Source organism: Bubalus kerabau, chromosome 12, assembly GCF_029407905.1.
Source record: "Bubalus kerabau isolate K-KA32 ecotype Philippines breed swamp buffalo chromosome 12, PCC_UOA_SB_1v2, whole genome shotgun sequence".
NCBI lineage: Eukaryota > Metazoa > Chordata > Mammalia > Artiodactyla > Bovidae > Bubalus > Bubalus kerabau.
The window spans coordinates 37,021,621-37,037,573 of NC_073635.1; the positions used below are offsets into that span (position 1 = coordinate 37,021,621).

A 15,953-nucleotide genomic window follows, 5' to 3' on the forward strand; every position below is an offset into this window, starting at 1 on the left:
ATATCAAAGTAGGCAATTTATAAGAATTAGGGATGTTTTTGTCATGTTGTCTCAGGAAATTTTTGCTAGTTTGGTTTTCTTTTTTGTAGGTAGAGAAGGTTTATAAGAACGGGTGCCACGTTGTGTTGTTTCCAAATGGAACGCGAAAGGAAGTGAGTGCAGATGGGGAGACCGTCACTGTCACTTTCTTCAACGGTGACATCAAGCAGGTCATGCCAGACAGGAGAGTGGTAGGTTTCCACAGGTGTGTTTTCTCTGTAGCATAAACACCCCTGAAGGAGCGGAGTGCTGACTCCTTGTCTTTACAGATCTACTACTATGCAGCCACGCAGACTGCCCACACCACATTCCCAGAAGGGCTGGAAGTTCTACATTTCTCTAATGGCCAGATAGGTGAGAACCTGCTCTGCCCTCTCAGTTCAATTAAATTCTTCCTTCCTTTAAAAATAAAATATTTATAACCCCCTTTCTTACAGAAAAACATTTCCCAGATGGAAGAAAAGAAATCACATTTCCTGACCAGACTATCAAAAACTTGTTTGCTGATGGACAAGAAGAGAGCATTTTCCCAGATGGTACAGTTGTCAGAGTACAACGGTATGTTACCTGTTAAGTTGGTTTCTAGTTTTCAACTTTCAATCAGTAATGAAGTTTAAAAATCTTAAATTTTAATAAGTCATTCAACATTTTAGTTGAGTTCAGAATCTGAACTCAACTAGGTAAGATGTGTTTGCAGCACTTTAGAATTTTAGACAAGTTTGAGACCAATGGATTCTAACATTTGCTTAGTCTTTAGCCTAGAGATCTAAAGGATATCTAAAGAACACTTCACGAAAGGAGGATGGCAGATACTTATTTAGAAATAAGTTTGGTGAAATTTGAAAATAGTGAGTGAGACACAGAAGGGAAGCTTCCCTGTCAATTTTTAAGAATAACTGGACTCTTTATTTTGATTTTCTGGGTCTCCCTGTCCCAGCCTAAGCACTTTACTCTTCTGGCCTAAGCCAATTACAAGTTAACAGTTTCTTTCTTTATCCTTCTGAATGTTGAATTTCTTGAAGTCAGAGATGACTTCTTTAATCCACAGTGAAGAGCATCGGTTTGTCAGATCCAGTCCTGTTTTTAGTTTCACCCTCCTTTCCTGTAGTGTAGCAGTTAAGTACCCATTAACTTGAATTATGTGATGTAAACTTGGCAATAATGTAGGAACTCCTTATGGTCATGACTTTTTCCCTTATTGTGGTCTGAAATCTGGTGGTCTTTATCTGGTGCTCAACTAAAGAAAATTTGAGGAGAAGCTTATGTGTACAGTATAGATTTCAAAAACTTCTCAATTTTGAGTCTTATGAAAAGTTCCCTAGAGCCATCTATCTGATCTTCAAGTGTTAAAACTCAGAAGTTTCTCAATTTTGACTCTTATGAAAACTTCCCTAGAGCCATCTATTTAATCTCATGGCCAGTCTTTTCTCGTCTATACTCAGACACATCCCATGTTATTAGTTCATTCAGGATTATCATTTTTAAATTGAGGTCTAACTGACATATGACATTAGTTTCAAGTGTACCACAAAAATTTACTAGATATTTGTATAGCAGAATGATCACAAGTCTAGTTAACATCCATCATCACACATAATTACATGTTTTTCTTGTGATAAAAACTTTTATTCTCAGCAGTTTTCAAATGTGCAATTCATTCAGGGTAGTTGTGCTGTTTTTCACTTACAGCAGTGGTTTTCAAACTTCAGGGTGCATCTGAATCTGGAGGGACTGTTCAAGGGCTTGTTGCTGGGCCCCACTCAAATTATTGGCATTTCTAGTGAGCTCCTGGGTGATGCAGACACCACAGGGCCACACTTACTAGAGCAGTGGCTCTCTAACCTTTGTATGTGGCAGAGAGCCACATATGTGTTCATACGAAATTTGAGAAGTAACCAAAATAGAAAAAAACATTCTGTGTTGAGAAGTTGATAACTTCTCAACTTTAGCGCCCTAGCTTTGTTTTATAATGGTACATTATCCTTAAAATAAGGACCAGGGATACTCTTGGAGAAGGAGTAACTGCCAGATTTCTCCTGCTATAATCTTCATGTTTTTATAAAAGAATTAAATTCTATTTAAAATTTACAGAGATGGCAACAAAATCATAGAGTTTAATAATGGCCAAAGAGAACTGCATACGGCCCAGTTCAAGAGACGGGAGTATCCAGACGGCACTGTGAAAACTGTGTACACAAACGGGCATCAGGAGACAAAGTACACATCTGGTCGAGTAAGAATGAAAGACAAGGATGGTAATGTTCTCATGGACACAAAAATGTCATGAAACTTGTGTGACTCATCATGAAATGACACTAACTTGATTTTCTTGTTAAAAAGAAATGTACATTTCTTGTGGATTCTGTGGTTTAATTTATATACTCTGTGTGTGTGCGTCTGTGTGTGTATATAAATAAATAGAAAGACTTTGGAGTATAAAACTTCTTGCTTTTTAAAATGTTTGAAATGAACAGGGCAGCTTTCATTTTTAATTCACCTCCCTTGTCTCCTATGGTCATAAGCAGCATAGACTTTAATAAGGGGATGCTTTCTATGCTTGGTGATGGCTATGAAAATCAGGAAATACAAGAAATACAGTATCACATAGTTTTTATGACACAGATTTTCCTACTGCCTATCATGCTCAGAAACATCACTGAAGGAGGAATCATTTCTCCACTCACTATTACTATACTCAATCAGTGCTGAAATTAAAGCATTGTGTCTATCACCAAGGTCACAGAATGCGAAGTGAAAACAGGGAATATAGAAGTAAGTCAATCAGTCCAACAGGTAGGAAAAGTTCATTCTGCGAGTGCAGATCTCATGGGAGGAGAAAGCAGCTGTAATGAGGGTGATACCTGGTCAAAACAGGACACGTGAGAAAGGCGGGGCCTGAGAAACAACCAGGCAGTGTTAAAAGTTTTCAGAGAAAATAAGGAATCATATTTATGTAACCTCAGGATTTAGAAAAGCTGGTTTTAGAAAAGGCAGAGGAACCAGAGATCAAATTGCCAACATCCACTGGATCATGGAAAAAGCAAGAGAGTTCCAGAAAAACATCTATTTCTGCTTTACTGACTATGCCAAAGCCTTTGACTGTGTGGATCACGAAAAACTGTGGAAAATTCTGAAAGAGATGGGAATATCAGACCATCTGACTTGCCTCTTGAGAAACCTATATGCAGGTCAGGAAGCAACAGTTAGAACTGGACATGGAACAACAGACTGGTTCCAAATAGGAAAAGGAGAACATCAAGGCTGTATATTGTCACCCTGCGTATTTAACTTCTATGCAGAGTACATCATGAGAAACGCTGGGCTGGAAGAAGCACAAGCTAGAATCAAGATTGCCGGGAGAAATATCAATAATCTCAGATATGCAGATGACACCACCCTTATGGCAGAAAGTGAAGAGGAACTCAAAAGCCTCTTGATGAAAGTGCAAGAGGAGAGTGGAAAAGTTGGCTTAAAGCTCAACATTCAGAAAACTAAGATCATGGCATCTGGTCCCATCACTTCATGGGAAATAGATGGGGAAATAGTGGAAACAGTGTCAGACTTTATTTTTGGGGGCTCCAAAATCACTGCAGATGGTGATTGCAGCCATGAAATTAAAAGACACTTACTCCTTGGAAGGAAAGTTATGACCAACCTAGATAGCATATTCAAAAGCAGAGACGTTACTTTGCCAACAAAGGTCCGTCTAGTCAAGGCTATGGTTTTTCCAGTGGTCATGTATGGATGTGAGAGTTGGACTGTGAAAAAAGCTTAGCACCAAAGAATTGATGCTTCTGAACTGTGGTGTTGGAGAAGACTCTTGAGAGTCCCCTGGACTGCAAGGAGATCCAACCAGTCCATTCTAAAGGAGATCAGTCCTGGGTGTTCTTTGGAAGGACTGATGCTAAAGCTGAAACTCCAATAATTTGGCCACCTCATGCAAAGAGTTGACTCATTGGAAAAGACTGATGCTGGGAGGGATTGGGGGCAGGAGGAGAAGGGGACGATAGAGGATGAGATAGCTGGATGGCATCACGGACTCAATGGACATGAGTTTGGGTGAAGTCTGGGCATTGGTGATGGACAGGGAGGCCTGGCGTGCTGCGATTCATGGGGTTGCAAAGAGTCGGACACGACTGAGCGACTGAACTGAACCTCAGGATAGAAAGCCATTTTTGTTTTTGGTTGGGGGGGCCCATGCTGTACACCTTCTGGGATCTCAGGTTCCCCAACTCGGGAATGAACTCAGGCCACGTCAGTGAATGCCAAATTTTAACCCCTAGATCACAAGGTCCACCCTTGAGAAAGACTTTTAAATGAGACACAGCACAAATCTTAAAAGGTTAATGAGTCAAAAGTTTGTCCAAAGGTACCCCAAAAAGAAAAAGTCACAGACTAGGAAAAGATACACATATCTGACAAAGGATTAGTAACCCAAATACATTAAGAAGCCTTACTAGTTAAAATTACAAAAGATACGAATGAGCAATAAACAAGCAACTAAACCAGTGAATGCATATTACAAAAATGAAGTATCTCTTTATAGTTGTATCATAAACTGGCAAATAATGGTCTGGCCACACTGCATGTCAGCAAGAAACTCAAGACTACTAATGGTAGAATTAGTTTGAAAAACAATTACCTCAGGACCTAGTAAATTCCATTAGTAAGTATATTCACTAGAAAACCACTCATAGGTATAGAGAGGGTCCTACTGTAGAATAACTCTAATTGAGAAAAAACGGGTAACCACCTAAAGATCTAACAATAAATTATGTGCATAGAGGGATGTAACAATGCAAGTGAATAAAACAGCTATGCATATCAGTATGGATAAAAGACTATAAATAAAGTAGGGGGAAAGGCAACTGTGTGATACTATACACACTTAAAAAATATACAGAACTGTATATTGTTTATGGATGCTTACATATACAGTAAAATTATAAAGACAAAATAAGCATGTGCTAAGTTGCTTCAGTCGCGTTCTACTCTGCGACCCCATGGACTGTAGCCCACCAGGCTCCTCTGTCCATGGGATTCTCCAGGCAAGAATACTGGAGTGGGTTGCCATGCCCTTCTCCAAGGTGTATAAGCACAATAAATGCCAAATTCACAGTATTCACCTCCTTTGTAGGTAAGAGAATGATTGGGGAAGGGTAGAACAGGCACCTACACCTGTGCTGACAGTGTCTTATTTCTTAAACTGAATATATAGGAAATATTTTTCCTAATGTGGCTAAAATATAAAAATTAAAATAAGTAAATACTTGAAAGCAAATATTTATTAACTTTTTTCAAACAGTTCTTAACAGTTCAACATGTAAGGAAGAAAAAAAAAAAAGCCCAGCAGTATTGCAGAACAAGTGAAGGAAATAAGCCTGAAATGGTCTACATTGTAACAGAAAACTTTCTTCTGGGCTGCTACAGATGCTCTGTACTGTATACCTGAAAAACAGAATGTGTTATTTTAAACCTGTGCTTAATGTTCAAATCTAGTTACTAAATCGTGTGTTACACTTATGTGAATGAATAGAGTGTGAGCTGTTTACTGATTAACTCTAATAATCTTTGTTATTAGGACACTGGTTATCCAGTAGTACCATATGCAGAGCTAAGAGTTATGAGCTTGAATTATTTTCAGTGCTGCTCTCCTCCTTACGCCCTGAAACTATCTGGTACCATGAACAATCAGGACAGCTGTTTGATCCCAGCATTTTCACAACTATGGAACCTTTCTGATACTAATACTCAGTAGTTTAGAAGGGCTTGTTAAGGAGAAATCTAGAAGAGAGATTCTTGTTGAGCTTGGTTGTCATTCCTTTGAGAAGCAGTGTGAACCTCTGCTGTGTCAGTGCTGTGCCTGAAGCTGACCGTAAGGATGAATAAGAAATCATGGTACTTACATCATTCATCTCGGTCTGCAAGCCCCATTTCTACTAATGACATATGAATTGGATACTGTTTATCTTCGTATAAAGTCACCATTTGTTCTGGTACCTGAGCCTAAAATGAAAAGATCTTTGTCAAGAAAATACCATCATGTCTTTGCTGCCTGTTCCTCCTACAGCTGGCAAGAGAGACCAAGGCATTCTCTAAGTTTGTTTATAAATTTGTACTATGTCCTTTCAAAGGTATTTGTGATGGTTTCTTGCTAAATTCCATTCTTTCCGTCTTCACTTTATTTGAAATGTAATTCATCCCCAAAGTTTTCCTGGATTGAGCCAGTGGGCTCTCATAGTACCTTCCTTGTTAAAATTCATTTGCACTGTACACATAAAGCATACCTTTATGCACACAGCACATTTCAATTGTTGTTCATGAGGTGAATACACATGTATTTGTAAGAACACTTACTTGGTCTGCTAGTATTTTCACTGGCTTCTTGAGAGAAACCTTGCATAAGCTCTTTACTGCACACACAGGAGTGTGATATGTACAAAGGTTTTCAAAAAGCACTTTCTAGTAACAGCACTACTTCATTAAGAGCTCATTTTTGCCACAGCCAATATATCAGAAACCTCCAAATCTCAGGTCCTCAAATCAGTGCAAGCTGGGCTGAAACAACAGTGGTGAGGATGAAGCTGAACTGAAGAACATGTTTCCATCTAAAGGGACAGTTGCTGCACCACTTGTGTTGTCATTTCAGAAGATTTTGTAATATTTAAATATATAAAATATTAGATTTTATAATACATAAAATATATAAATACTAGATTTTATGACACTTAAAAACAGCAGAGTTTTGGTGTATAATTTTCCAGTTTTAAAATAGCTGTGTTATTAAACATGGGTACAGGTCAGAGTCTGTGGGTCTCCCTTTTGTGTCTAAGCCTCTAAAGTAGAAAGCATATTAATACTGAGCATGACCTAGATTTTCTTATTTGAACCTTTTCATACAGTTCTATTACATTAAACAATTCAAACTTAGTATGAGTACTCTGAAAACCACTTTCTCTGATTTTGACCACAATTTCATTCTAATTTTTCCAACTTTTAGGACACAGTTTAAATGTCACTTCTCCCCTGTCGTTCTCTACTGGGGAGGGGCTCAAATACCATATTCCAGTCTCTTCAGATAGAAATCATTCCCGCTTCTCCTTATGTCTCACCCCCAAATACCTGTACTTGTTTGATAACACTTCATTCATTCTACTTCTATTAGTGGTTTACATGTTCCCCTCATTGAATTCAGTTCAGTTCAGTTGCTCAGTCGTGTCTGACTCTTTGCAACCCCATGAATCGCAGCACACCAGGCCTCCCTGTCCATCACCAACTCTCAGAGTTCACTCAAACTCATGTCCATCAAGTTGGTGATGCCATCCAGCCATCTCATCCTCTGTTGTCCCCTTCTCCTCCTGCCCCCAATCCCTCCCAGCATCAGAGTCTTGTCCAATGAGTCAACTCTTTGCATGAGGTGACCAAAGTACTGGAGTTTCAGCTTAGCATCAGTCCTTCCAAAGAACACCCAAGACTGATCTCCTTTAGGATGGACTGGTTGGATCTTGCAGTCCAAGGGACTCCCAAGAGTCTTCTCCAACACCACAGTTCAAAAGCATCAATTCTTTGGCGCTCAGGTTTCTTTATAGTCCAACTCTCACATCCATACATGACCACTGGAAAAACCATAGCCTTGACTAGACGGACCTTTGTTGACAAAGTAATGTCTCTGCTTTTTAATATCCTGTCTAGGTTGGTCATAACTTTTCTTCCAAGGAGTAAGTGTTTTTTAATTTCATGGCTGCAATCACCATCTGCAGTGATTGTGGAGCCTGGAAAAATGAAGTCAGCCACTGTTTCCCCATCTATTTCCCGTGAAGTGATGGGACCAGGTGCCATGATCTTAGTTTTCTGAATGTTGAGCTGTAAGCCAACTTTTTCACTCTCCTCTTTCACCTTTATTAGGAGGCTCTTTAGTTCTTCACTTTCTGCCATAAGGGTGGTGTCATCTGCATATCTGAGATTATTGACATTTCTCCCGGCAATCTTGATTCCAGCTTGTGCTTCTTCCAGCCCAGCGTTTCTCATGATGTACTCTGCATATAAGTTAAATAAGCCGGGTGACAATATACAGCCTTGATGTACTCCTTTTCCTATTTGGAACCAGTCTGTTGTTCCATGTCCAGTTCTAACTGTTGCTTCCTGACCTGCATATAGGTTTCTCAAGAGGCAGGTCAGGTGGTCTGGTATTCCCATCTCTTTCAGAATTTTCCACAGTTTATTGTGATCCACACAGTCAAAGGCTTTGGCATAGTCAATAAAGCAGAAATAGATGTTTTTCTGGAACTCTCTTGCTTTTGCAATGATCCAGCCAATGTTGACAATTTGATCTCTGGTTCGTCTGCCTTTTCTAAAACCAGCTTGAACATCTGGAAGTTCATGGTTCACGTATTGCTGAAGCCTGGCTTGGAGAATTTTAAGCATCACTTTACCAGTGTGTGCGATGAGTGAAATTGTGCGGTAGTTTGAGCATTCTTTGGCTTTGCCTTTCTTTGGGATTGAAATGAAAACTGACCTTTTCCAGTCCTGTGGCCACTGCTGTGTTTTCCCAAATTTGCTGGCATATTGAGTGCTGCACTTTCACACCATTATCTTTTAGGGTTTGAAATTGCTCAACTGGAATTCCATCACCTCCATTAGCTTTGTTTGTAGTGATGCTTCCTAAGGCCCACTTGACTTCAGCCGCTGTAAGGAGCAGGGGCTACGCTTTGCTGGAGCAGCCGTGAAGAGATACCCCACGTCCAAGGGTAAGAGAAACCCAAGTAAGACGGTAGGTGCTGAGAGAGGCATCAGAGGGCAGACAGAACCGAAACCACAATCACAGACAACTAGCCAATCTGATCACACGGACCACAGCCTTGTCTACCTCAATGAAACTAAGCCATGCTGTTTGGGGCCACCCAAGACGGACGGGTCATGGTGGAGACGTCTGACAGAATGTGGTCCCCTGGAGAAGGGAATGGCAAACCACTTCAGTATTCTTGCCTTGAGAGCCTCATTGACTTGTCTGTTCTTTAGTTATAGAATATTCATCTGGATCATTTTTTATCTTAGTCATTACATCCCTGGTATTTTACATCATTGCAGGGCTAATCAAAAGCTTAAGTGCCAGTCCAGGTTCGATGCACGATACTGGATGCTTGGGGCTGGTGCACTGGGACGACCCAGAGGGATGGAATGGGGAGGGAAGAGGGAGGAGGGTTCAGGATGGGGAACACATGTATACCTGTGGTGGATTCATTTTGATATTTGGCAAAACTAATACAATTATGTAAAGTTTAAAAATAAAATTAAAAAAAAAAGCTTAAGTATAAATTATATAAAACGACATCATTTGAAGCAGCCTTAAAATTAATCCTATAGTATTTACAGCATTATAAACTTTAAAGCATTTTACATGTAAAGCACTTTAGAAAATTACTAGGGATCCTTGAAATACCTTCGAAAGAATCTTGGTCAGTTAAGACAGATACTTACCATGGAAGAAGCATAAAGCTGTTTTCCTTGTAGACAGTCTATCATGGCCCACAATGCTTCCATGCTCCACTTCGGACAATATGGTATTCTTGACTTTCCTACGTCTCTCAAGGGTGGTTTAAACCCTGCCAAGAGAACCTTTATGGCTCGGGCTGGATACTGCATAAGATGAAGAGGGATTTGACGCAGTCTGTCACAAAAGAAATTCTAAAATTAAAAATGTGTGTGTGTGTGTTTTTTTTTTAAGAATAATAAAAAACTCTAAAAAAAATGTTAATGTCACAATTAGGGGAAAACTTTATGATGTTGGATTTGGCAGTGATTTCTTTGATATGACACCAAGAGCACAGGCAACAGAAGAAGAAAATTCAATTATATCAAAACTTAAAAGTATGCAAAAGGCACAATCAATAGAGTGAAAAGGCACCTTGCAGAATGAGAGAAAATATGTTCACGTTAAAAACGACATTTCTCCAAAGAGCTGTAAATGGCCAACAAGCACATGAAAAGATGTTCAACATCACTAATTATCAGGGAAATGCCAATGAAAGCCATACATGATATCACCTCATACCCATTAGCATGGCTACTATTAAAAAACAAACAAACAAAATACCGCCCAGAAGATAGCAAGTGTTGGTGAGGATATAGAGAGAAACTGGAACCCTTGGACATATGGTGGGAATGTAAAATGCTGCTGGGGAAGTTTGGTGGTTCCTCCAAATACTAAGAATAAGCATATTATCCAGTGACTCCACTTCTCAGTATACTGAAAGCAGGGTTGTAAAGAGAGATTTGTATGTCCATTTTCATAACATCATTCACAACAGTCAAATATCCACTGATGGGTGTGTGGATAAATAAAATGTGTTAAATACATATGATGGAATATTATCTAGCCATAAAAAGGAAGAAACTTCTAACACATGCTATAACATGGTTGATCCTTGACATTATGCTAAGTGAAATAAGCCAGTTAGAAAAAGATGTGAGATACACCTGCAATTAATCAAATTCATAGAGGTGGAAAGCAGAATGGTGGCTGATGGGCTGGATGAAGGGACAATGTGGAATCATTTAATGGGTACAAAGTTAGTTTCAGTTTTGAAAAGGAAGAGAGTTCTGGAGACTGGTTGCACTAACCATGTAAACTGAGTTAACACTACTTAACTATACATTTAAAAATGGTTAAGATGATAGATTTTATATGCATATCATTATTAAAAAAATAATTACAAATAACAACAAAACTTGGAAAAATAACAGTGTTGGCAAGGATGTGGAGAAAATGGAACTCCTGTGTGTTGCTGGTAAAAATGTTAAATAGTATAGCTGATATGGAAAACTTTGGCATTTCCTCAAAAAGTTAAACATGAAACTACCATGTGATCCTGCAATTCCATTTCGAGGTACATATCCTAAAACAGTTGAAAGCTGGAATTTAAATGGATCTTCTTTTTATGTCAGTGTTCACCACAGTATTATTCACAGACCAAGTGTCCATTAACAGATGAATAAACAAAATGTGGTGTATATGTACAATGAAATATTACTTAATTGTAAAAGTAATGAAATTCTGACAAGCTACAACTGGATGAACTCTGAAAACGTTATTCTAAGTAAAATAAGCCAGACATAAAAAGGCAAATATTGTATGATTATGTTTGTATGAAGAATTTAAGTAAATTCATACAGAGAGTAGAAGAGGACTCACTGGGAGCTGAAAGAAAGGGAACAGAATGTTACTAAGGGGTCCAGAGTTTTTGTTTGGGATTATGAAAAAGTTGTGAAAATGGACAATAGCAGTGGTTGTACAACTCTGTGAATGTATTTAATGTCAATTAATTGTATACTTAAAAATGGATGATGATAATTTTTTTTACTTTAAAAACTTTAACACAGTAAATTTTGTTATGTACATCTTACCACAATAAAGAATAACTTTTAGAGTAAAAACAAACTCCCAACAGTAGCTCTAAAATAGCTTTTTGAAGTAAAATATTTTTAATTATTAAAATAGAACTAAGAATCCTAATTCAACTAAGTTTACTTTTTTGTTTTTTAACCTGTTTACTGTCAGCTTTTCAGTTGATCCATAATCAACAAATTGCACCAGGACAGCTAGAGGATTAAATTCTTTAATGGAAACAATCTTTGCTCTATACCATAAGCCATCATCATATTCTGCAAGGCAAGGCATTTCTGAAAAGACAGAAAAAGGGGGAAATTACATTGCCTTTTATTTTCTTAAAAATATATATGCTTTGAAATACAGTAAAGTACAAAGAAGATATAATCTCCATATACCTGTTATTCAGAATTAAACACTCAACAGCCAAATGTTAGCTTGTGCTCTTTTTTCTGTTTATATACCCTGTTTTTCCTAATTCCTAAATTAGGAAAATGTTTGAAGAAAGACATTTATCCCTTTCTCAGAGTTCCTAGTTCTACCTCCCATGGCTTAGACCATCCTCCCACTCCTCCCACTTCTTATATGCCCCCAATTTTTTTCTTTTGGGCAGCTGTCTTCTGCGAATGATAGTAAAATGGGTTCTATTATTCCTACTTTTAATTTTCCCCTCCTCCAATGTAATTCCATTGCTCTCTAGTTTAACATTTTTCAATGGCATCTTAACTGTTTGCAGTACCAAGTTCTTAAACTGCAATTTACAAGGTTCTGAACTGTATACTCCCAACCCACTCTGACCACATATCCTCAACGTGTTACCCACACAGATTCCTTATTCAACTCCTTTAATATAGATTCCATATGTATTTAATAGGCACTTGCTTATGAATCAACTTTCACGTATGCATACTTAACTTTAATTCCAGAATAACTATAGAAAAATGCACAAACAATATATGTATAGATAGCTCCATGAATTACCATATCATGCACAGATTGTGTAACTTCCCTTGAGAGAAGAACACAAGGAAAGAATTGTTTCTTCTAGACTATAAATTAGTTTACAAAAAGAAAATATGATAATAAGCTTATTTTTTCACTCATTCAACAAATATTTATGAGCACCTACTCATGCAAGTTGCCTTCCTCAAAAGCTGGGGACACTGCAGTACAAAGTATTCCTGCTCACAGTGCCCCTTCCTAGGAGAGGAGGCAAGGGAAAGGAGGTGGTGGAGAAGGGCAGGGCAGGGGAGGGAGGTTGGCGGGTGGGGAAGGAAGAGCACCAGGGAAGAAGACCTGCAGTAGGGGAAGTAGAGCAGAGGTCCTGCTATACATTCCAGAACTTTCCAGGCAGGGAAAAGAGCAAGTGTTGTTTATCAGCCAAACATGGGTCATAAGTGATTAAAATCTTATTAAGTAGCAGATAAGACATTAGGCTCTAGCATTCCTTTGCTAAAGTATCCTCTGATAAGTACAAACTACAACGATGAACGCACCTCTATATATGACATGGATAAAATGTACAGACACCGCTCAGTATTTCAGGAACTGTCAACACAGGTAACTAAATGCATTTTCCTCATAGGAGAATCCCATGTATTTAATAAAGGATGGTGATATATATTAGAAAGGGAAAAAGCATGATTTTGTCCATCCTGACAGGACAGGACACAATGTGAATTCCCCTGCCCTCACACCAAAATTCTCTATTTAGGTGGCTTGTAATGAAATTAAGTGCCATTTAGGTCTAAATAACAACTCACAATTTTGAGCTACTGGCAAAACCTCAAGCTCAGAAAAGCCATCTTCATGCAGTCAAGTGTTCACAGGCGGCCTGAGCTTTGGAAAATCAAAGTGCCCTAAGGCATGAGGCCAAGCATATAAAGTGAGGGCAATAAAAATACCAGTTAACCTTAGAAACAACTCAATCTCATCAGCATTGAAACAAAATGATTTCATTAGGAATCCCACTTTCCTGAAAGACTGGTACCTGTTCTGAAGTCTGTCAGAGGAGGGAATGTCTCCATATTCTTATTGAACCTCCGCAGTGCCTCCTCGAGGCTCTCCGACTCAGATTCCCAGCCGACTCCACTGTCTTCTGTGTCACTGTGCTGGTTAAACAAACTACAACTTTCGACAGAATCAAGGCAAATATATACCTGAGTTGGGGGAAGGGAAGGGAAAAACATTCAAATTCTGTAACTTTCTGTATTCATGATATGGGCAAAAGTACTGCAGGAAAGCCTCCAATAATGGCCCCATGGTCCTTTTAGAGTTAAGTCCTCATATCAAACCAGACTTGTTCTCTGTGGCTGAAAAATGCCATAGCATGATGGTATGTGACTACTGAGCTCAGACTGTAAAAGATGTGGCCTCTGCCTTGGTGGTGCTTGGTCCGCCAGGGGGCACGCACATGCATGTTAGCAGGCCCAGGAGAGGCCCACAGAGCAGGAGCCCAGCACCAAGCTCTGGAATTGGATCCTGCAGTAGCACGCCCCTCTTCCCACACCTTGACTGCAACCTTAAGACCCTGGATTCCTGACTTTCATGTGTGTTGTTTTAAGCTGCTAAATTTGGGGTAATGTGTTCTGCAACAATAATAACTAGTTAAAAATCATTATAAAAACCAACAATAGGTTACACTATTATGTTCTCTGATGAAATTATGGAGCAAATTCTCCTCGCTTGTGAAGGAATAGTTTACTGTGTAAAAACAGCTGAAGGACTGCTCTGCCACTTAATCTGTCATTTCTTTTTATCTTGTTAGTCAAGCATATATAAATGAATTTTCTTTAGTGTACTTATTCACTCAGTCAATATTTACTGAGTGCCTACTATGTATCAGGCAGTATTCTAGGTATTCCAGGGACACACCAGTGCCCAAAACACAAAAATCCCTATTTTCATGGAATTACATTCTAGTAGGGAGATGTTAACAGACATAGTAAGAAAGTGGTGGTGTGTTAGAAGGTGATAAATAGTATGAAAAAACAGAGCAGGGTAAAGCGTACTTAATTAAGCTCAATGTAGGAAGAGGACAGGGGAATGAGATGTCTGAAATTTCTTCAGTGGCAGTAAATTCAAACTTAAAAATCTAAATATTTGATTTAAAGAGCTATACATTACTGGGAAAACCCAAAAGTGATTAAGAAACAGTTGCCTTACTAAGTATAAACAGATGTTTGAAGAAGAAACTACAGGGTCGGTAAACTAGAGGTCAGCAATTGTTAATAAAGTCAGGAAGATAGAAATGTGAAGAATCCATCCTAAAGTTAAGACCATAACCAACAGTGTTACTGAAATTACATACTTCACTGGGTGAGACAACGTGCTTTACTTGAACAGCATAGAGTTCCTCAGGGGGAGGCAGAGATGAAGACAAATATGGTGGTAAAATAGGAGTCTCTGTTTCAGGCAAAAGCAAATCCTAAAACAGCACAAATAAATTCAAATTTCAGAATGACTATTACAGAAAGCCACTACATTATTAAAGTTCATTACAATGCCAGTTTACTTTCTTAACAAAAAGCTAGCTGAGACTATCACAAAACAATTTTGTTGTAGCAGGACCAAAATGTGGTAAGCAATCAAAAGATCTTTAGAATGCTTTTGTCTCCTGCCTAAAAAAAAAAGACGTTAACTACCGCCCATGCCCCCCCGCCACAGGAATGTTTCTTTACATATTATTATAATATTTACACATACACATAACATTTTAGAAGAATGGTTAACAAACTGACACTGCTCAGTGGGACTGGGGTGTTTGAGGTGTAGAATGGGGGCAACTTTCCTTTTCACATTTCTGTAGTACTGCATTCATTTTTAGAATATGTATTTTATAATAAAAACTAAAATAATATATGAAATGCCAAAAGAAGATTTAAGTTAAAAATCATCAGAAAAGTGTGCTCTCCCTTAAGCTCTATAAAAGGATAAAGAATAATTAAAAGTTATATGATTCCAAAGAGGATCACGGCAGTCAGCAGTTGTTAAAAGCAAATATATATATAAATATAGGTGACTTTTATTACCTTATAAAAATCCTGAATATGGTACTCGAAATAAATAGTAAAATAATCACATTCAAATTTGTAGACTCACTTATTATGTAACAATTCCAAACGGGTGGCAAAACAAAACATACTTGAACCACTTAGCTGATTTCAGCAAAAACTGACTATCCACTGTTAAAATTTTACTGATTTGTTACAAAACACTTTACAACAAGCATATGTTATTTTTATAATTATAGAAATTATTTTTGTAAGTTTTTTCATTTGGCTGGCTGGGTCTAGATGCAGCATGTGGGGGTCTAGGTTTCCTGACCAGGGATTGACCCAGCGCCCCCTGCATTTGGGAGTGCAGAGTCTTAGCCACTGGACCACCAGGTAAGTCCTTATAGGAATTAAATTCTACTTATAAATCATAAAATTTTACTTATCAAAACACTTTCTGCACAGCAAAAAGCACAAGTGACAAAATAAAAAATAAGATAAAAACAGATAAACTGGACTTCACCAATATTTAA

At 38.3% G+C, this 15,953-nt stretch overlaps 2 protein-coding genes across 17 annotated transcripts in view; one reads left to right on the forward strand and one right to left on the reverse strand.

Annotated features, from left to right (window-relative positions):
• Positions 1 to 2,480, forward strand: part of CENPJ (centromere protein J) — a 36,789-nt gene extending 34,309 nt beyond the window's left edge. For all 6 annotated transcript variants that reach the window (XM_055542608.1, XM_055542606.1, XM_055542604.1 and 3 more), the window contains 4 exons: positions 90 to 230; positions 309 to 393; positions 477 to 597; positions 2,131 to 2,480. In XM_055542608.1, coding sequence (XP_055398583.1) covers positions 90 to 230; positions 309 to 393; positions 477 to 597; positions 2,131 to 2,326 — 543 coding nt within the window. In that variant the 3' untranslated portion in view covers positions 2,327 to 2,480. The remainder of the gene's footprint in view (positions 1 to 89; positions 231 to 308; positions 394 to 476; positions 598 to 2,130) is intronic.
• A 2,826-nt stretch (positions 2,481 to 5,306) lies between these two features.
• The window catches only part of RNF17 (ring finger protein 17), a 115,021-nt gene continuing 104,374 nt past the window's right edge, over positions 5,307 to 15,953 (reverse strand). For all 11 annotated transcript variants that reach the window (XM_055542614.1, XM_055542612.1, XM_055542622.1 and 8 more), the window contains 6 exons: positions 14,736 to 14,852; positions 13,416 to 13,584; positions 11,583 to 11,718; positions 9,517 to 9,706; positions 5,946 to 6,045; positions 5,307 to 5,487 (listed from right to left, as the gene is read on the reverse strand). In XM_055542614.1, the coding sequence (XP_055398589.1) occupies positions 5,947 to 6,045; positions 9,517 to 9,706; positions 11,583 to 11,718; positions 13,416 to 13,584; positions 14,736 to 14,852 (711 nt within the window). In that variant the 3' untranslated portion in view covers positions 5,307 to 5,487; position 5,946. The remainder of the gene's footprint in view (positions 5,488 to 5,945; positions 6,046 to 9,516; positions 9,707 to 11,582; positions 11,719 to 13,415; positions 13,585 to 14,735; positions 14,853 to 15,953) is intronic.